Below are 21517 nucleotides of genomic sequence, written 5' to 3'. Positions count from 1 at the left end.
TTCAAACTGTTCTTCAAAAGAGCTCCAAGTGCCAGGAAACACAGTGTAGAGACAGGGAGAATCAATGTGAAAACGCTACTGAGACAGGAGAAAAATGTTCATTATGATTCAAAGCCATCAGGAAAGAAATGATGCTTTCTTACCAGGTATTTTAATAGCAACTCTGAAGGAAAAGGTCAGCAGGAGTTTAGAATACATGAACGACACAGAGAATCTAATCATTATTCTGCAAATATTTGGCCTTTGCCAACAACCCAGCTGTGAAGTTAGGTTTCAAATGAAATCTCCTGAGAGATGGGAATTTCAAAGCAGCTGAGGTTAGGAGAAGATTCAAGTTTTTAAATATGTTGCCTATTATTTATTTTAAATATCCTAAACTTATGCTAAAGAGTGACAGATAAGTTGTGAAGTCAATTTAAAGTTACTGGCATGCTAAATAATTGACATTTGGAAGTTAGTTTGTTTTTCTCGTTTTAAAATATATATTTTAGTTTGTATGTAATCAATTACCTGTTATGGAGCAAAGGAAACTGTGTTTCATGTCTTACAAAAACTGAAATTAAAGAAAAAAATATTGATTTTGGATTGAGTTTTATGTACAGATCAGAAGATGTATCAGATGTGTGTGGTACTTCAATCACCACTCTGAGTGTAGTAATATTCACACGTATGAGGATTATTGGACGGAATGATGATTCAAAGGTGGAGCAGACTCTTAAAATGACTTTGACTAAAATATTATCTCAGGTGGATTAAACACTTCTCATATTTTAACTACATGATTGCATTTAGAACCATGACAGTGTTCCATAAACATGAACAGGGTATATAAATGGGTGTGTGTGTATACATATGTACACACACATGTATGTATGTATGTATGTATGTATGTATGTATTTATATAGTCTTTACCTAACGTACTCTAAGAAAGATTTTTCTGAGCATCGATGATCATGGAGTTGATTGCCAAAGCATGTTTTTTAACCTAAAGAAACTACTAAAATAGTCAAAAGGGAGATTTTATTTTTTTCTTTCGTGGAATGGGATGGTGTATGAAAAAATAGAAATATGATGCAGAGGAACATTGCGTGTCCTGGATTAGGATCAACTGTATTTAGTTGAAGGCGCTCTGGTGGTTCAGAGGTTAAGGTATTTGGCTGCTAATCAAATGCTCTGCAGTTGGAACTCCCTAGCTGCTCTGTGGGAGAAGGAGGAGGCAGTTTGCTTCTGTAAAGATGTGCAGGCCTGAAAACTTTATGGGGGAGTTCCACCCAGTCCTACAGGGTCCTAAAGGTCAGAATCGGCTCAGTGACAATGGGCTTGTTTTGGCTTGGATTTAGTTGGAAGCCCAAGTTTCATACTGAGGTTTGGCATATAAATTTATAAACTTCAGTTTATGCAGTGTGATAGTTTGATAGAGTGATTAGGTACACCTAGGACTAGGAGCTCTGGTAGCATAGTGCCTAAGGCACTTGACTGCTAACCAGAAGGCTGGCGGTTCAAACCCACCAGCCACTCCTCGGAAGGAAGGTTGGGCATTCCTACTTCCATAGTGATACTGCCTTGGAAACCCAAGGAGGGGTCACTATGAGTCGGGGTCGACTCGATGGTAAATAACAACAACAACAACAAAGGACTCGAAAAACTGATTTTGCTTAATTCATAGTATTATTTTAATAAAGGGTATGAGGTTGAGTGCAGACTTTTGAGAAAAGGAGCCTAATAATTCAGGAAATAAGATAAATGAAAGGGACAAAGGTAGAAATAAGAAATGTTACAACTGGAAGATATGGTCTCCCACTTCCTGGGCAGTTTGGTCTCTGCAATGACTGGCTGAGATAGCTGTTAAGATACATTGGATGGGAGGTACTTGCCAAAATAGTTGTATTGTATGACAATGGCATCTGAAAGGCAATTCCTTAGAGTAAGTGAGGTAAGCTGGGAGGAAACACACTGCTACTGAGTTGATCCTGACTCATAGTAACTCTATAGGATAGAATAGAACTGCCCCATAGGGTTTCCAAGGCTGCAATCTTCAGGGAAGCAAACTGCCACATCTTCTTCCCCACTGGGCAGCTGGTGGGTTCAAATCACCTACGTTTCAGTTAACGGCCAAGTGTTTAAGCATAGCGCCACCAGGGCTCGTTATGACTTAGAGTCAAGTCCACAACAACAGGTTTGGTTTTTTGGTTTAGGAGGGGACGTAGATAGGTGTGATCACATGGGATTATCAGCTCTTTACAGAGTTTCCACTTAAATGGTAGTCTCCGGATGCTCACTCCTCTTAGTTCCTTACTGGGTTGTCCATACACCTGTGACTATGCCCTCTCTGCCTTAGTCTTAGCAAGAAATGCTACTGGGTCATATTTCTACTAGATCTCCTGTGTAAAGGCAGCATTCTGCAGCGGTTAAGAATTTAGACATTAGCCTCAACTGCCTGGATCTGAATCCTAGTTCCCTGACTTACCAGCACTATAACATGGTCAAGTTACATACGTTGTCTGTGCCTCCGTCTCCCCATCTCCACTTCAGAGAAAATAATAGTAACCTAACTGAGGAAGCTGGCTGCTATGAGAATTAATTCATACATGAAAAGTGCTTTGTGTTCCCCGAGAAGTAGTAATCACTCCTAACTATTTATCTTTATGTGAAAGGACCTTTCAGCACACTGCTGGAATACAGACAGACTACTGCCCTGAGAGACTCTTCACACCTTGAACCAAAACTACGCCCTGAGGGCACCTTGTAGCCAAATAACAAATTGACTCACTGAAGAATGAATATTACCCATAAGTACTGTGCTCCTTTAAAAAGTCACCTATATGAGCCAAACTGTCAGCAATGACTTTAAAACAAAGCTGAGAATATAAGGGGGCAGGAAAAGTAGATTCATGAAAATGAAACACCCAGAAAGGAAATAATGAAAATGCTCATACACTATGAAAAATGTAAGCAATGTCACTAAACAATTTGTGTAGAAACTGTCGAATGAGAAAGTAAACTTCTGTGTAAACCTTCACCAAAAACACAAACTTAAAAAAAAAAAAACCCTATGGAACAGGTCTACTCTACAACACGGGGTTGCCGTGAGTTGGAACTGACTCCATGGCAATGGGTTTGGTGTTTTGTTGTCATGGGCTGCCTTCCCTTCCTTGTGTCATTCTCCTATCAGTGTTTACTAGGATCACCACCCAAATAAACTCCTTGTAGTCAAATCCTCATCTCAGGTGCTATTTATGACAGAACCCAGACTGAGACCCTGGCCAAGTCTCTAGCTGGCTTCTTCCTCATTAAATAGGCACATGGAAAATTAAGGTTTCAGCCTGAGTAAACTTCCAACCAGTATGTAGAATGCTGGTCTCCACTTAGCTTATTTTCTGGAAGAGGAAAGAGCCACATGAGAGACAAGAGTTACGCCTTTCAGTATATGCACACTATAGGAGCTCTGGTAGCATAGTGCCTAAGGCACTTGACTGCTAACCAGAAGGCTGGCGGTTCAAACTCACCATCACTCTTTGGAAGGAAGGTTGGGCAATCTACTTCCACAGTGATACTGCCTCGGAAACCCAAGGAGGGGTCACCATGAGTCGGGTCCAACTCTACGGCACATAACAACAGCAACATGCACACTACGCTCCCCTAAAACCCAGTATCCCAGTGCCTGCTCTGGCTCTGGGGCTCTCTTTCTCCTTTGGTCCCCAGTTCTCTGCTTGTATAAACTAGAATAGGGTGTTGTAGGGCCTCTTCTATCCTACATCGGTGAACTCTGAAGGAAGTTATCATTCTCAGTTGTTGGTGTCTCTCTTTACAATGTGGAACACTGAGTGTTCTCTAGATTGGGCCATCTGCCCTGGCCAAGTCTGGGGCAGGAGAAAGCCCCACATAACATCCCATTGCAGATGCTTATTTCAAATACTGGTTATTATGATTGTAGGAGCCTGGGTGGCACGAGTGGCTTGTGATTAGGTAAACTAAAGTTTGGCTGTTGGAACCCACCCAGGTGCTCTGAAGAAGAAAGGCCTAGCAAACTGCTTCCATAAATAGTACAGCCAAGAAAACCCCGGGGAGCTGTCCTACTCATGAGTAGAACACATGAGTACCCACAAGTCAGGGATCAACTCAACAACAGCTAGCAACCACAACAGATACAAAGAGCCTAAACAGTATCTTTATGGCTAGAAAATTCCAAAACACCTGAAATCATCCCTTTTGGAGTAACATTTAAAAGCCAAACACGCATATGTTGAAGAAAGTGTGACAAAAAAAGAAAGAAATCTTAGCTATAAACAGTACTACGAAAAATACAAATAAGCAAATAAAAATAGCTTTATATTTCTCAAAGTGAAGTTCAGATTCATTTGGAAAGTAAAATGTCATAAAGTAGGATTAAAACGAAGGAAGCTTATCCTACAAGTATGACTAAGTTGGTACAAGTCAAAATGAGCGAGCCAACTTGACGAAGATGCCGATCAAAGGACACTGTTAACCACCACGCTCAGCTGTGCCTGAACACTCTCTCCAGGAACAACAGCAGATGACCGAACGCCTTCACTCAATGACACAAAATTACAATCAAAGTGAAGCTGGAGGGCTGGAAAAAAAAATAAATAAATACAAACTCACTGCCATTGAGTCAATTCCAACTCATAGCGACCCCTATGGGGTTTCCAAGGCTGTAGATCTTTATGGAAGTAGATCACCCCATCTTCCCTCTGCGGAGCAGCTGGTGGATTTGAACAGCTGACCTGGTTAGCAGCCAAATGCCTTACCCACTACACCATAATTCTGGGAAACAGGTTTAGTGCGGCAACTATTTCATTTACATGTGATAAAAGTAGAACGTTAGAAACATCTTCTTTCCTGACAGGGTTGTGGTGCATACTACCAGTGAGAGTAAAGAGGGCGACAGAGCAGCAGTCCTCATCCCTCTCCAAGTATGACAAGGCAAAGGAGAGCCAGTGACCGCAGGGCAAGGTGATGGAGGCAGTTATCTCCTCCACCTGCAGCCTCAACACCCTGCCCCGAGGTGTAGAGCCACGCTCCCCTCCTCGGTGAGGACCCACGCACAGCCTGCTGTTCTCCGCATGCAGAGTTGAACGTGGGTCTGGATTCTCAAACTCCACTGTGACAACAGGAGAGAGGAAAGGACCAGCTGGAGCGAAGCACAATGCAGCACAGTTAGAACCTGACAACACTTGCCATTTGACAAAAAATTTAAAAAGACTTGAATTTCTTCACTTTCGTCTCGTGAGAATGAGTTACACGTTACTTTTTAAAGCAGAGCTAAACCATGCAGTAGAAAGCAAAGTTCTCATGAATAAAGCCGAGACTTAAAAGGGTTTTTACACTTGAGACCAACCACTTCAGGCTATGCCTACAGAATGCCCCAAAGGTATGTGTCCAATCACCTTTGCTCACATTGCCAAGGACAGGTCACTTCCTAGAAAGTAATACATGTTCATTTTAACAATGCAGGAAAAACTGCATATATTTTAACAAGTAATATTTTACTGTAGATAACTACTATTAAGATTTTGGAAGGTTTTTTTTTTTTTTCCTCCAGTTTTTAAAAAATACATACATTTTCTGAAGTTGGAATTATTTATACAGTTTTATGTATTGATGGTACACACACAACAGCTTTACACACTCATCTACCACTCATTTGATATCTGGACAATTTACTAAGTCATCACATAGTCTAGTGAATGCAAGTCATGTCTCCGAATTATGCAACATAAAAATGGTTGAAATCATAAATGTTTTGTTACATGTATTTCACCACAATGAAAATTTGAAAAACATTGCTCTTTTATTGACAATATGTTTCAGTATGGATCTGTCGTTATTTTATTAAACTCTCCTTGAGTTGTAACTTCATAGTTGCTGACTCTAGCTTTTATGTGGAGTGGATCTCATCAGAGTTACCCTTATGGCCCTTCCTACACCCCCATTTTTCACTCTTACCCTTGGGAAGAGATTCCTTCTCCTCTCTTCTCCCCCCTTTCTCTTTGGCAATTGGCTGCTCAAAGGGAGCCAATCTAGGTTTTACAGAGGTAGGCTCCCACTCGGCGGCCTTCAGCTGCTCGGCACTGCCTGTTCCTAGGGAGGGAAGTCTGTCTAATTTAGAGATTCAGCATTAGGAAACTGTGCACCTAAGCCACAGTCTTCATTATCAGGAGATAAGGGAGGTGCTACCCTCTCCACGCGCCTTCTCTACTGCGTCATAACTCAACTGATTTCAAACTCGGAGGAGGGAAGAAAGGCATCATTTACTGGGCCCTTGCAAAGCACAGCCATACTGACCCTCATCTTTCCTATTTCAAGTGATGCTGAGAAGACAAGCCCTTTACAGAGACGTTTCTGGGGATCCCAGATTATTTTCTAAGGAGAAACTCCTGGATTTGTAATTATGCAGTCTAAGATTTACATCTACTTTCAAGGGTCTGGAAACATACTGACAATTTACCATGTTTCTCTGGAAAAACATGCTGCCAATTTTTTAAGTATATGGACTTGTTTTGGGAATGATCTGTGTATGGTAAGAGAAAAGAGCCTATTATGAGCAAGATTTGAAGAGCAAGAAAGAAGGGGAAACACGTCGTAGACAGCCTACCTTGGCTAAGGGAAGAGGCTCTTACTTTGAAAATGTAAGTAAGAATAAGCACAGACGCACATGAGTTTTTTGGTGGAAAGAGTGTAACTTTGAGGGATTTCCTATCTGTGAAAAATAGAAATCTATTTATTTTAGCTACATACAATATACATTTTAAATACTCTCTTTGAAATACAAAAATAAAATAAAAACCTTATATTTTTACCAGTGAGCAGGATATCCTGTAACCAGCTACAGCAGGCCAAGCATTAAACATTTGATACTTTAAGAAATATTTCAGCAGGAATTAAGAAAATAGTGTGTCGAACTCATGTATGTATTGCAAAATATACTTTATATAATCTAATAGTAGCAGATGGGTTTTCCAACTTGTTATTACTAACTGTATGTATCATGTAGTAAAACTTCCTAATAACTTTTCTTAAGATATTTCTCTATATTAATGTGGCAGGAACTTATATTTTCCTTAATTTCAAATGACATCTACTCAATGAAGCAAGCTGGCTATCACTCTATCAGTAAATGTAGTCATTAGAATCTATCAAGTCTAGAGTTTTCACATTTCCTGCAAAAAAAAAAAAAAAAAGTGCTCTGGATTTGAACAATCTTTATTTCTGAGCTCTGTACACAAATAAAGCATCAACTTCTTGAATGACCCCCTGAGAAAAACAGAGAGCAAAAAAGATGAATATTTGGGAGGGAAGAGGTAACTATGGGGAGGAAGTGGGATGGGAGCTGTTGCATTGCAGGAAACTATAGTCAATGTCATGAGACAAAGTGTGTGTGAGCTGCTTTGGAAAGTGAATTAGCTCTGTAAACTTTCACCCAAATAACAATAAAAATTTTTTTTTAAAAAAAGATGAATACTTAAAAAATTTATGACCATTGATAAAGCAATGCACCCACTAATGGTCTTCAGACCTTGTTTGCTGACCACCATCATACATTTCATGGGAAGCACTAACTACATTCTCAAACACGGCAATGTCAGAGAGATTTTTCCCATCTACACTTGGCCTCCAAACTAGCACAGGTTACTGGACACAAGCAGACTCTATACCAGAAATCCATTCTTCATATGGCCCAGAGAGATCTGGGGAGTGGTATTAAAAATCTACCGAAAGGCAGAGCCAATACATAACAAGAAATTCCTTTTGAATGTAGAGGCCTCTTAACCTGACAGCTTCCTCTAGAGAAGCCAAAGGAGCACAGTATTTTCCTAAGAAATGGTCCTTTGTGTTACTAATTAACAGTAATATGTGAACTGTAGGCTGTAGTAGGCATCTTGGGCCACCATTTTCCCTGTCACTCTCAGTTTAATCTGCTACATGTGAGTGAGCACCATATTATTTAGCAGTTTCTGGGAAACTAATACAAGAGGTTTCTGCTGCCAACATTTAAATGGCCTGCTCAGGAACTTTGATAGTTTTTTACCAGAGGAAGTAGATTCTAGCATAAGGAAAAAGCTACTTTTCAGTTAGGCAAGATCTGGCTCTCCCATCTTGAGTTGGGCCAGGCCAGGAAGAAATGGTGCAGTGGAATTTCTAGTCATTTTCCTGGTTAGACACACGGTCTTTCTGACACATGGGTATGGCAAAGACTACTTGATATTCCTTCAACATCCATCTTCTCCTTCCTCCTCAGCAATAGAGCTCTATGAAACCAAGGGTAGGAATGAGACCACATTTTTTCCATTTAAATTTATGTAGAAGTATAATGTGGCTTCCCACAGTCTCCCTAGAGGGACCCTTTGCCCTTTCCTGCTTGTGGAGGTCGGAATGATCCGCTGATGGGAGGAGCTCCAACAGCCACCTTAGATCAGGAGGTGACCTGAAGGTGATGGGACAGACAGCACAAGGAAAGGCCTCTGGATTCCTGATGACATCCGAAAGCTGTCACATTCGAATGTCTACTCAAGAATTAATTTATCTGACAGAGAAATAAATATTTATCATGTTTAAGGCAATGTTACTTTAGATTTTTCTACTGCATGCAGCCAAACATATTCCTACCTAATTCACTGGTAAAAAAAGAAACTCACAAGGCAAACTAGAAGAGGCTTCACCCTGGTAGGCTCTGCCAATGAATTTATCAATGTTACACCATGGAATATCAATCTAAGACCACAAAAAGAAATTCAACAAGTGCCAGGTGGGGATTTCATGAGCTGAGAGAATGTACACTCAGAATTGCTGCATATTTTACTTTTTGAGGAGGAGGGTAAAAAAAAAAAAAAAAGTGAATTTTTTGACTGCTAACCAGAAGGCTGGCAGTTCAAACCCACCAGCCACTCCTCATAAGGAAGACTGGGCAATCTACTTCCATAGAGCTATCACCTCAGAAACCCAAGGAGGGGTCACTGTGAGTCAGAATCGACTTGACGGCAGTGAGAGTTTATCTCTTGATTTTAAAATGTCTGCTCAAATTTTAAAAATAGATTGAAAATGAAAATGTACCCATTGGTTGAGTATGGCCCAATGCCTTTATGTTCTCTGGGTTAGACTCTGGTTTTATAGTTTATGTAATGCTTTTGCAGCCCTGGAAATGAAATGCCACACTTTCCCTATATTCTGACACAGCTCGACACACCCACTCCTCACTTATTGACATAGTTAGGTTCCAAAGAGTAGGCTGTTATGCAGAAATTGGCATCAGGAGAAACTCTAGCACCCAACTGCTCCTCAGGCTCTAGGAGTTATTTCTAGGCAGCTCTGGGGGGTGCTCCCTCTTCTGCAGCCCAAGTCCACGGTTCCCTCACCTCTAGCTGTGACTTCCGTACTTTGGACAGAAGGGTCAGGTGGTGCCATTTCAAACCACAGGCAGAGCTGACTGGGTAAGGACATGCAGCCAGGAGGGTTTCTATGCAATTCTTGCTCTCCACAGAAACGCCCACCTACCCAGACCTTTCTGCAGGCCCCAGTACCGCCTTGCAGGCAAACAGCCCACCCAGGAGTCTGCAGTGAAGTGACCACTGCATCTTTTCTGTGCCCCAATGCTGCCTTCTCATAGACTCCTGGCCCAAAGCCTTAATTAGCTCCACCACCAGCCTGCAGGCCACGCATGGATTAGGCAAAACCTCAGAGCATGCATGCAAGTTAATGATCCAAGGTTCAGGCATCCAGTCTTTTAAAAAAATGTTCTCTTCTGACTTTATTTGCATACAAAACTGGGATGGGAGGGATCAAGGACTAGGGGCTCAGAAGGAAGGCATTCTTTCACTCAAAAGACATCTGGCTTGATGATGATTTACGTAGATTGTTTACTATTGTTGTAAATGCAAAATGCTGGATAAACCAGATAGTCCATAACTGAGGAATGGGTGTACAGCAAAAAGTAGGCAGGGGGAATGGGTGGTGGTGTGTGCCTTGGGGATGATCAGAAGACAAAGGAAAAGACTGGATTGGACTCTAGTTTTGGCATTTACTTAGCTTTGTGATTAATGTTTAGTTCCCTCACCTCTCCTGCTAAAAATTAGTGTCACATGTGAATTCTGACTCATGATGACCCTACATGTGTCAGAGTAGAACTGCTCCATAGGGATTTCAGTGGCTGATTTTTCAGAATAGATTGCCAGGCCTTTCGTCCAAAGCATCTCTGGCTGGATTTGAACCTTCAACCTTTCAGTTAGCAGCCAAGCGCATTAACTGTTTGCACTACCCAGGTATCTCTTACTTTTTCTCTAAAACTGAAACAACAATCATAATATGAAAGTCTCTTATAAATTACAAAGCACTCTGCAAAAGAATGGTCTATTTACTCAAGAACAATACACTGAATAAGTCTCCTTTGTGACCACTGTTAGGAGAAATTCCTCTCTGAGCACATTTCTATCACTAGGACATTTAGGGAGAACTTTCCTACCCTTTGACATGGGCAGGGAAGGACGACAAAATGAGTCTTCCTTCTCTGTCTAATCATTCAGTCTGTAACCAAGAACTCTCCAGATGCATTTCAACCAAACACGGCATCAACAGCCAACAGTGAAGAGTGCCCTTAACAGTGGCAGTAAGGGTACATTCTTTGTACTGTTCTTATTACAGTGTCTCTATGTTGAGATTGGGAGCTTTGGTAGCATAGTGCCTAAGGCACTTGACTGCTAACCAGAAGGCTGACAGTTCAAACCCACCAGCCACTCCTCAGAAGGAAGATGGGGCAATCTACTTTTGTAGTGATACTGCCTTGGAAACCCAAGGAGGGGTCGCTATGAGTCGGGTCCAACTCTACGGCACATAACAACAACAACAACATGTTGAGATTAACAAAATTCATAAATAAAATACATGCAATTGCTAGATCAAGCAGAAATTTGAAATAAACATTTGAGAATTATCTTCTGGTCTCCCTTTCAAATTAAGAATTTTAGTGCTACTTTTTGTCTGGGAAATACACACGAGATCTGGATCTATTTTATGTACCAAGGATTCATTCATTCATTACTTACTTACTTATACTGTTAAATTCTGATTGGATTACAAGATATTCCTATAGAAGACTAAAGGCAACACATGAATTGTTTAAAAGTTTAAGAAGTTAAGCAGTTAAAAGTTAAGAATCACCCCAAAGAGACCATTTCCAGAGTTTGGGAAAATATTACTCTAGCATCAAAAAAAAAAAATTAATTTCTGCAACAGAGAAATTCCTGACATGAAAACAATGCTCGGAGTTCAGAATAAAAGAATGCAACACAAGCAGTTTGAGTCACTGTCCTCTCCCCCATTCCTATAAGAAAGGGGAACTCAAATTGTCCTTACTCCTACGGCACTCGCAGCACCAGAAAGACCATTCCAAAATTTACAAGGATCATACCAGTCTATTGTATACAAGGAAAAGGAAATGGTCCTAACTGTAGTCACTGGAGTTTTAACCTAGTGACATCCTACACACCTTCAGGTTTTATTAGAAAAAGTAAATGCTGAGATTTTCTTCCAAAGAGGCTGAGAGAGAAGATTACTCTGGAGGGAAATGTGGGAATGTGCACCAGTATGGACATAACTGAGAAAGCACTTTCCTTGAAGCTGGGAAGGGTGATGTATTCCCACTCTCCTGACCATCTGAAGCTCGGAGTTTTGGTGAGACATCACATTCCCCACCAGAGATCATGTTTCTGCAACTCAGGAAAGCAGAGATTTTTTTCTCAAAGGAAGCTTCATGATATGTTTATTTAGCATAAGTGAAGTAGCAGTGAGGGGCTCTGATCTATAATTTGAAACAAAATGCTTAAAAGACACAGAGTCTTGCATTCCTGGTGGGGTTCATCCAAAATGTGCAGTTTAGCAAAGTGTTGTTGTTGTCATGTGTTGTCGAGTCGGACCCGACTCAGATGACGGAGGAATGCCAGAGGGAAGATCACTGTGAAACAGTCATTCCCTGGAAAGGAAAAGCTGAAAAATTACATGTAAGGTTTTTATGCAATTACCAAACCAAAAAAACAAACTTACTGCCGCTGAGTCAGATCTGACTCATAGCAATCCCTCTGCCCCATGTTTTTATTGATTATGTCTCTAGAAGGATCTGTACTAACTACAGAACTTACTGCTTATTCCTTGCATTCTCTGATGAGTGCCAGGAGGTGGTGTCGGAAGAGAAAATGTCTACACTGCAAGACTGTCCATTCACATAATGTGTGGAATCCTGAGTATCTACGCAAATACTCCCACCGGTTGTCCAATTTCAACACCAAATAATAAAACAATGAAGCAGTAAGATTATATGATGAGGTAGGGCTGTGTCCTTGCAGGGTGTATGTAGCGACGCAGGGTTTATATGATTTTGTATCTGCCTGGTTTTGTGTCCCTGTCTAAAGGAGCCCTGGTGGTACAGTGATTAAAGCAGTTCAGCTGCTAACCAAAAGGTCAGAGGCTTCAACCCACCAGCCACTCTGCAGATGAAAGATGAGGTAGGCTGCTTCCATAAAGATTTATAGCCTTGGAAACCCTATGGGGCGGTTCTACTCTGACCTACAAGGTGGCTGTAAGTTGGAATTGACTTAACAGCAATGGGTTTTTTGGTTTATAGTTGTATAGGCAAGAGTCTGTGGGTGGTTCAAAAGACTGGTGGCTCAAATGCACCAAGAAGTGCCATGGGGGAAAGGCCTGGAATACAACTCCTGTCTGATTACAACCATCAAAAACTCTATGGAGCACGGTTCTACTCTGAAACTCATGAGGTCGCCACAAGTCACAATCAGCTTTCTGGCAGGGGCTTTGGTGTCTGGTTTTATAGTTGTATAGGCATTCAGTTTCAAATGTCAAAGATTTGAAATACTAATTTTCCAGAGAAAGGGTTTAACAACCTCAGAATTTCCCTGTGATGTTCAAGTTCACATAAGTGCCAGATCACAATCAGTGGAAACAGTACCATTCTGGGTACACGTGGAATGTGATGAACTATATGATTTCTATGATGGAAAGTATGTTTCATACCAAGACCCAAACAACATAGCTTACCATTTTCAAACAAATTCTGTGATGAAACACGCCTGTGTGATCGCTACGCAAAAATTCATATTCAAACCCCCACTGATGTCATTTCTAAATCTTGCTCATTATCTATTCATTTTCTCCAAATATTCTATTTTAATTATGCCTACAGATCTCATCAGAGACTTGGAAAAGTTACAATAAAGACATGGAGGTTTGCAGGTTAGGCAGGGAGTGAGTCCAGCTGACTGACTCTCTCCTGCACCTTCCCATAACCCAACCAAAAAGAGGACAGGAAAATAAAGTCAACGGGAAGTTTAGTTAATACAAACTTTTGCAAAATCTCTGCTCGGTAGGTTACAAATGGATCCAGACTAAAAAAAGACACTGGAAACCTTGCTGGCAATTCTACTTTCCAAGACAGGATGTAGTGTTTGGAAGGGGAAAGCTGAAGACAGGAACAGGTCTAAAGGAGAGCGGTGTATCCTGGACTCATTACCCAGCTCACTGTTTCGGATCAACAGTGTGCAGAGGCACTAGGCGAGCCCGGCCAAACTAAACAGTGGAGCTGGCGTAAGGCACGTTTTCCCTGAGGGAGTGGCGTTCTTCTCTGATGGCGTGGGTAGTGGTATCAGGAATGAGGGCAGCCACTGGGCTCTCATGAAGACCGGGAGTGAAGGCCAGGCCAACAGAGATCTGGGTCTGCAAAAGTGAACCCCACTGCAAATGCTTCAATAAACAGACCCTCAGAAAACCAAACCCACTGCCATCAAGGCGATTCTGACTCATAGTTACCCTATGGGACCGAGTAGAACTACCCTATAGGGTTTCCAAGGCTGTAAATCTTCATGGAAGTAGACTGCCCCATCTTTCTCTTGTGGAGTGGCTGGTGGGTTTAAACTGCTGACCTTCTGGTTAACAGCCAAATGCTTTAACCACTCTACTACCAGAGCTCCTTACAATAAACAGACAGGGACCTTAATTAGTTGTTTAATATTTCAAATATAAAAGACTTGATGACTTCATAAGCAAAGGGAAAATGCACAAGTGAAAAATATAGATGCACTAGATTAAGAAAATCACAGATAATCTTGTCATAGACAAAACTAAAAGGCAAGTGAAGCACTGAAGAAAAAATATTTGCTGCATACTTGGAAGCTGAGACTTAAAATCATTAATATGTAAAGACAGTTTTCAAATCAGTAAGAAAAAGAACCACTCCAAAGAAAAAAATGAATAATAGTTCCAAAATATTTTAATGGGGACACAGAAAAGAAGTCCTTCATATGGCCAATAAAACATGAAAAAAAAAAAAAAATTCAGCCTCATTAGTAACAAACTGAAATTTTAAATGGGACTCCATTTTCCACATATCCAATTGGGAGGAGATGTTCAAATAACAATAGCCAGTGTTGGCCAAGGTACATGGACCCAAGCATTGCATTTGGGAGTGCAATTGGGTAACAGTTTTCTGCAGAGCAACTTGGCACATGTTTCATAGACCTTAAAAAATATGTATACTTTTTGATCCAACAATGCCACTTTCAAGAGTTTTTATTAGGGAGAGATATGGGAGCTCTGGTAGCATAGTGCCTAAGGCACTTGACTGCTAACCAGAAGGCTGGCAGTTCAAATCCACCAGCCACTCCTCAGAAGGAAGGTTGGGCAATCTACTTCCATAGTGATACCACCTCGGAAACCCAAGGAGGGGTCGCTATGAGTCGGGTCCGACTCAATGGCACATAACAACAACACATTAGAGATACAGGCAAAGATTTAGTCAGACAGTGCTGTTTGGAACAGCTTAAGTATCTAAGTTATAGGTGTTTGCAAGATGAAATAAATGTTCATCCTACAGTGGAACACTGGGTGACCATGACAAAATAATAAAGTAGAAATGTATTCCTTATCATGTAAAGAAGACTACAAAACATAGTGGAATAGAAAGTGAGACAACAAAAGAGAATGTATAATATAACCCCTTTTTGGAGGGTAAATACTATTTATGCACAATATAGGTACATGTACAAAAACACACCTATTACCTAGACAACTGCAAAAAGTCAAGGAAGGTATGCACCAAAATGTTACAGTGTAGCTGCAGGAAAATTTTTTCTTATTATTTTATTTTCTATAATAAACAGTTATTACCAGTAAAATTACCAGTAAATTTTTAAAAAGAGAAAAGAAAGGGAAAAAAGGATTCAAATACACTTCAATAAGAATCTAGCCACAAAACTAAAACCAAACCAAACCCACTGCCTTCAAGTTGATTCCAAGTCTAGTGACCCCCATTGGATTTCCAAGGCTGTAAATCTTTACAGAAGTAGATTGCTTCATCTCTCTCCCAAGGAGCAGCTTGTGGGTTTGAACAACCAACCTTGTGGTTATTGGCCAAATGCCTTACCCACTGAACCACCAGAGTTCCACAAAAGGCATATTAAAAAAATCAGTAACATTTCTGTACATCAAAATAATTGTTTAGAACTTTAAAAGATCTCACTGAGAACCACTGAGACTATGGTCCCTAGCTGCCCTTCAGGTCTGGAGTTGAACGCACGCCTGTGGCTTCCAGCCAAACAATAGACAGGCATATGAGTTGAACATTTGCCTGAAGTAGATACACTCCTTGGAGAGAACAAGCATGAGAGAAAGAAGGGTTGCTTATGCACAGGGAGACAGCTCAGGGGGCAGGAATGCATGGAGGGATGGACACAGGGAAGAGGTAACTATTGGGAGGAAGTGGGAGGGGAGATGTTGCATTGTGATAAATTGTGATCAATGCTGTGTAGTGTATGTGAACCGCTATATGGAAAGTGTATTTGCTCTGTAAATTTTCACCCAAATCACAATAAAAAAAAAAAAAAGATCCCATTGATGATAATAATGTTGAATAGAATATATTTAAGTCTAAATTTGAAAAATATACATAGGACTTAATTTCTAAAAACCTATAACTTTACTGAAAGATATAGAAAGGACGTTTACTAAGGAGCTCTGGTGTATAGTGGTTAGGGTAAGGTTGGTGGTTTGAATCCATTAGCTGTTCCACGTAAGAAAGATGAGGCAGTCTGCTCCTATAAAGATTTACAACTTTAGAAACTAATGGGGGTTACTATTAGTCGGAATCAACTTGATGGCAGTGGGTTTGGTATTTGGTATACTTCTGAACTGGAAGACCAATCATTATAAAAATGCACACTATTTCCCAAATTAATTCAGTGTTTCTATATTGAAATAAAAATCCTGGCTGGTTCCATTTGGAATATGTGATATAAGCAACATAGAATTAAGTTGGAAAAGGATAGATGGCCATTAAGCAAATGATGCTGGGAAGCCTGGTTAACCTATTTGTTGAAAAATAAAATTAGACCTCTTCATCACACCATACATTAAAATAAGTTCCAGATGGAGTAAATTGTTAAATACAATACTACTTTCTGACTTGGGGGATGTGAGGGAAATCATAAGCTCATAAGCAAATACCAAGTCTTACGTTCAAAGTTTGAAATTTGATACATAAAAACTAAACTAAGCCTTCTAACAACACTTCAATAAACAGAAGGAAAAGATAGTGAAATGGAAAAACAGTAGCAGCATATGCAAAAAAAGGGTTACCATCCTTACTTATGTAAAGAGCTTTTGCAAATCATAAAGAAAAAAATGTACTTTATTTGCAAAATAAAAATAAATCATCAAAGGAAAACGTAAATAAATGCCCAGTACATGTGTTGAAAAATGTTCATGATATGTTCATTATATATATATATATATATATATATATATATATATATATATATATATATATATATATATAAATTAAATGGAAATTGTTAAATAGACACTTATATTCATCTAATATAGTCCCCGATTGGTGCAGTTAATGAACTTGGCTGCTAACCAAAAGGATGGGGATTTGAGTTCATCCTAGAGACCTGGGAAGAAAGGTCTGACAATGTTTCTGAAAAATGAGCCATTGGAAATCCTATGGAGCACAGTTCCACTCTGATACACCAGGGGTCGCTGTGACTTGGAGCTGACTTGGCTGCAGCTGGTATTCATCTATCTAACTGGCAAAGATAACTTAAAATAATAGTACACAATATTGGTGAGCAAGTGACAAACTTACTGCTCTGACACTCTGCTAGTAAGAATGTAAATATACACAACCCTCTAAGAGAGAATTGGGCAATATGTATCAAGTAGTTTACAAATGCTTATATCCTTTAATCCAGACATTTTAATAGAAATTCTTCCTAAGGAAGTAACCAGTAGGTTCCACACATATTTGTGTTAACTAACTTAGTTAATAAAGAACCTAAGTGCCTAACAATAGGTGATTAGTCAAAGAAATTGTGGTGCTTGTGTGCAATAGAATACTGTGCAGTTACTGTAGAAAATTTTAATCATGATATATAAAAAACCAAACTCAATGCTGTCGAGTCGAGTCGACACATAGCGACCCCTCCTTGGGTTTCAGGGGCGGCATCTCTATGGGAGTAGATTGCCCAATCTTCCTTCCGAGGAGGATTGGGCAATCTACTTCCTAGAGATGTTGTTGTTGTTGTTGTTGTTATGTGCCGTCTAGTCGGACCCGACTCATAGCGACCCCTCCTTGGGTTTCCGAGGCAGTATCACTACGGAAGTAGATTGCCCCATCTTCCTTCCGAGGAGTGGCTGGTGGGTTTGAACCGCCAGCCTTCTGGTTAGCAGTCAAGTGCCTTAGCCACTATGCTACCAGAGCTCCCTTCCTAGAGATACCACCTCAGAAAATGCAGGTTACAAAACAGTAAGATACCAATTTGGCTACAAGTATTCAGGGACGTGCATACTGGACAAATGTCCAGCAATATGTAAGCAGTGGTGGGAGTATAGAACAAGAGGCTTGGCAGCACAGCGGTTAAAGCACTCAGCTCGAAACAAAAAAAGATTGGCAGTTTGAGCCCATTAGCCACTCCTTGGGAGAAAGAGTCCTCATATAAAGGTTAACAGCCTTGGAAACCCTATGGAGCAGTCACTCTGTTGGAATCAATTGACCAGTAGAGGTTTGGGGATTACAGAGTTTGTTTGCTTGTTTTCTTTTCCTCTTGATTTTTGTTTCATTCATTCTATAATAGTATAGATAGATTAGAATTTCTGGGAGATGAATATGTGTTCTAATTTCATAATCTGAGTTCCATATTAATCGTGTTCAATTGAAACACTGCCTTATTCTACTACTTGTAGCCACAATCAGATAAGAATCCCGCCCCTTCAACCACATTCCTAAGATCATAAAACCAAGAGACAGGAACAGCTCACAGGACAGGGCAATCACATTCCTCAGCTCCTGAGACTAAGGAAGGGACACTGCCAAATATAAATTCACTGCTTAGATGGCATCTCCTGAAAACAGGCCATTCTTGAGGTGTTTTTTAGCCCACACCTGTGGTCAGGGTCAACCAGTTTTGGAACCTGTGCACCCCTGCCCTCCTTTACCATCTGATGAACTAAGATGAACCATCCAAGAGGAGAGAGCAAGACTCCAACCAAGAGCAAAGAGCAGAATACACCTGCACAAAAGTAGTCCGGGCGTCCGTGCTGAAATACACCGGCTCTGTCCTAGACAGACACAGCCCATGCACCCAGCCTTCAGAAGCTGAGGCTTATCACTAGGAATTTATCACAGCCTTGTTCCATTTCCAGACTCTCACAAAAGCGTCAGGATTTTACGAATACCTCCCTGCACAAGGTCTTTTGAAATCACTTACACCACATCCTTAAAAACTACTATATAAACTCCTAGCCTCTAAGGCCTGAGGAAACACACGTGGCATTGCCTCTGGCCTGGTGTGTCTCCACTTTGCAAGGTTACTATCCTCTTATTAAATTTCTCTCTGAGATACAGCTGACTATCTAGTCGTTATTCTGGAACTCGGCCTGAGACAATTCCATGAATATCTATCCGCTTCCTGGTCTTTGTCAGGAACTGTATGTTCCAAATTTTCTTCTACTGAGTAAGTAATACTTTGTAATCAGAAAGAATTACATTTTCAGTAAGTCCATCATGTAAAAGTGACTTCCAGATGTGAACAAGCTTATAAAGAAATCGGAGTAAAAATAGAAAGGGCATGCGCCTTCTACCGAAAGGATAAAATAATGTAAAAAGGAATCAGGGAAACATTCCGGTCACTCTGCGTCCTACCATTGGAAACACTTCATAAACTTACCTGTTCCAGCTTGGCCATGGTTCATTCCAGCGTCCGATTACGCAATACACAAAGTAAGCAGGGGTTTACTTGTGTTTATCTCCTAATCTGTAGCAACAACTTCACATTTTTCCCCGCATCAGAGATTGTGCTTCCAGGTATCCTTGATATCTGCGTTCTCCCAACCCCATAGCATCTTCCTACAGAACCAAAGCCTTTTCTCAAATTTACAATCCCTGACAGCGACGGAGTATCCAATGAGCAAGATAAGCACGGACTTCTTTGTGTTTACATTCTAACCCATACCGTGAAACTGTGCACTACATACTGCTAAGTAAGCACAAGTAAACCCGTGCCTACCTTGCTTATTGGGTACTCCGCCCCGGGTTCCTCTAAGTCTGAACCGGGAGAGTGGATAGCGCCTTAAGGACCTATTCCTCATAGGCTCTTAGAAGCAGATTCAGATGGAGTCTGACTTTTAAGTGTTGAAAATTCATTACCCCATCGGACCCCCTAGGGTCAATAGGTGAGACTGGTTTTGTCGACGGGGACTCTTGGCTTGGAGATGCCAAGCCTTGCCGCAGGCTGAACCTCGGGCGAGAGAGGGGCAGGCAGTGGTGGGTGGAGAGGGCCTGGGGCGCGAGGGTCGGGCCCTGGAAGGAGGCGCCTTACCGCGGCTTGCTGGAAGGCGCCCTTGGTGTAGGTGCCGCCGCCGCGGTAGGTGATGGCCGGGATCTCGCGGCTGAGCAGGGCGCACTTGTGCTGGTGCGCGCGGCGGGCGGAGATGTAGTCGACGCGCGGCACCACGTTGTTCTTGGACGAGAAGGTCACGACGGCCACGCGCGTGGCCGTGGGCACCACGGGGAAGTCGGACAGCAGCTTGCGGACGAACCTGAGCTCGCTGAGGAAGTTGGCTTGGCCCACGCTGGACGACTCGTCCACCAGGAAGACGAGCTCCAGGCGTTCGCTCAGCTCCCGTAGCTGCCGCACGCGCCGCCGGAACGTCTGGCCCAGCCGCTCCACTTTGCTCTCCGCCGCGTCCTCGCCGGGCGCGGGCGGCGCGGGCAGCCTCCCGGGGCCCCCGGGCGCGGCCTCGGGGAAGAGGCGGAAGCTGAAATTGCGCGACGGGGCCATCTGCTGAAAGGTCGTCCAGCCCGAAACGAGCGCCAGACCCCAGCAACAAAAGGCCAGGCGCGGCCACATTGCGCCGGAGACGGAGCGGCCGCCCGGAGCGCAGGCGGCGGCCCGGCTCGCAGAGGGGCGTGCGCGGAGGCAGCGGCCGGCAGCTTCAGCGTCCTTTCATCTGACTCTGGGCACACAGTCCGCACTCCCAGCAGCTCCGGGCGCGGGAGGCACCGGCGGGCTCCCTCTGCCCCTCTCGCTCTGGCCTTTTTTTTCCTCCCTCTCTCCTCCTCCTCCTCTTCTCTCGCCCTGAAGCCTATAAAATGTTTGAAGGAAAGGGGGCAGTCAAGAAAAATCTCCCGCGTCTCTCCTTGGCTCCCTCCCTCCCTGCTCCTTCTGTCTCGCCCTCTCCCCTCTCCTCTCTCTATCTCTGCCTCTATCTCTCTCCTCCCCCTCTCATTCTCCGCTCGGGATCAAGCCAAAGACTCGGAGATTCCATGACACCAGAGCCCCGCGTCTGTCAGGCTGTCAACGTTCCCGCAGCAAGCGCACCAGCGCCGAGGCCCTGATTGATCCCATATGTCTGGCAGGAGCTGCAGAGGAATTCACGGGAGATGGAGCCAGATACCGAGAGTGCCACAGTAATTGGAAACACTTCGCAGAGGAAAACACACATGCAGACTGGCTAGGGACTTGAAAGCATCCTTCTGAAACTGCTTGCCCACCTTTTGGGTCTCTTTTTCCCCCTACAGTGCCCCAAGCCGGTACCAAATAGATGCTGATTTGAAATGATTGGTGGGGATTTCTGATGAGTGTGTGGGAGTGTGTGGGCGTGAGTGTGTGACAAATGATGGTCCTCTCAGACCACTTCATAAAGGGGTTGCATCTGCCCAAACATAGGGGTTACTTGTCATTCATACATTTATTTATTCATCACTTATTTCATTCAATAAAAATTTTTTAATAAAATATCTTTTGAGTGACCAATGAGTGATAGTATGTATGCTAGGCACCAGGAATACAAGGAGAAAGAAGAATTGACATGGACCCTGTCCTCGAGGAACTTCTTGTGCCATCCAGTTGATTCTGACGCCCAGCGAATCCGCAGGACAAAGCGGATCTGTCTGATAGGGTTCAAGGCTGTAGTCTTTACAGAAGCAGACGGCCAGGA

At 42.2% G+C, this 21517-nt stretch overlaps 1 protein-coding gene across 1 annotated transcript in view; it reads right to left on the bottom strand.

Annotated features, from left to right (window-relative positions):
• SVEP1 (sushi, von Willebrand factor type A, EGF and pentraxin domain containing 1) overlaps positions 1-20427 on the bottom strand; it is a 239190-nt gene extending 218763 nt beyond the window's left edge. Inside the window, exon 1 of the mRNA XM_007936774.1 lies at positions 19897-20427. Coding sequence (XP_007934965.1) covers positions 19897-20427 — 531 coding nt within the window. The remainder of the gene's footprint in view (positions 1-19896) is intronic.
• Between the last annotated feature and the right edge of the window lie 1090 nt (positions 20428-21517).

The sequence above is a fragment of the Orycteropus afer genome, unplaced genomic scaffold, assembly GCF_000298275.1.
Source record: "Orycteropus afer afer isolate SDZICR_OR568_19922 unplaced genomic scaffold, OryAfe1.0 scaffold00037, whole genome shotgun sequence".
NCBI classification, from domain to species: Eukaryota; Metazoa; Chordata; class Mammalia; order Tubulidentata; family Orycteropodidae; genus Orycteropus; species Orycteropus afer.
The sequence above is the reverse complement of the archived record's forward strand: the minus strand, read 5'-3'. Positions and strand labels throughout refer to the sequence as shown.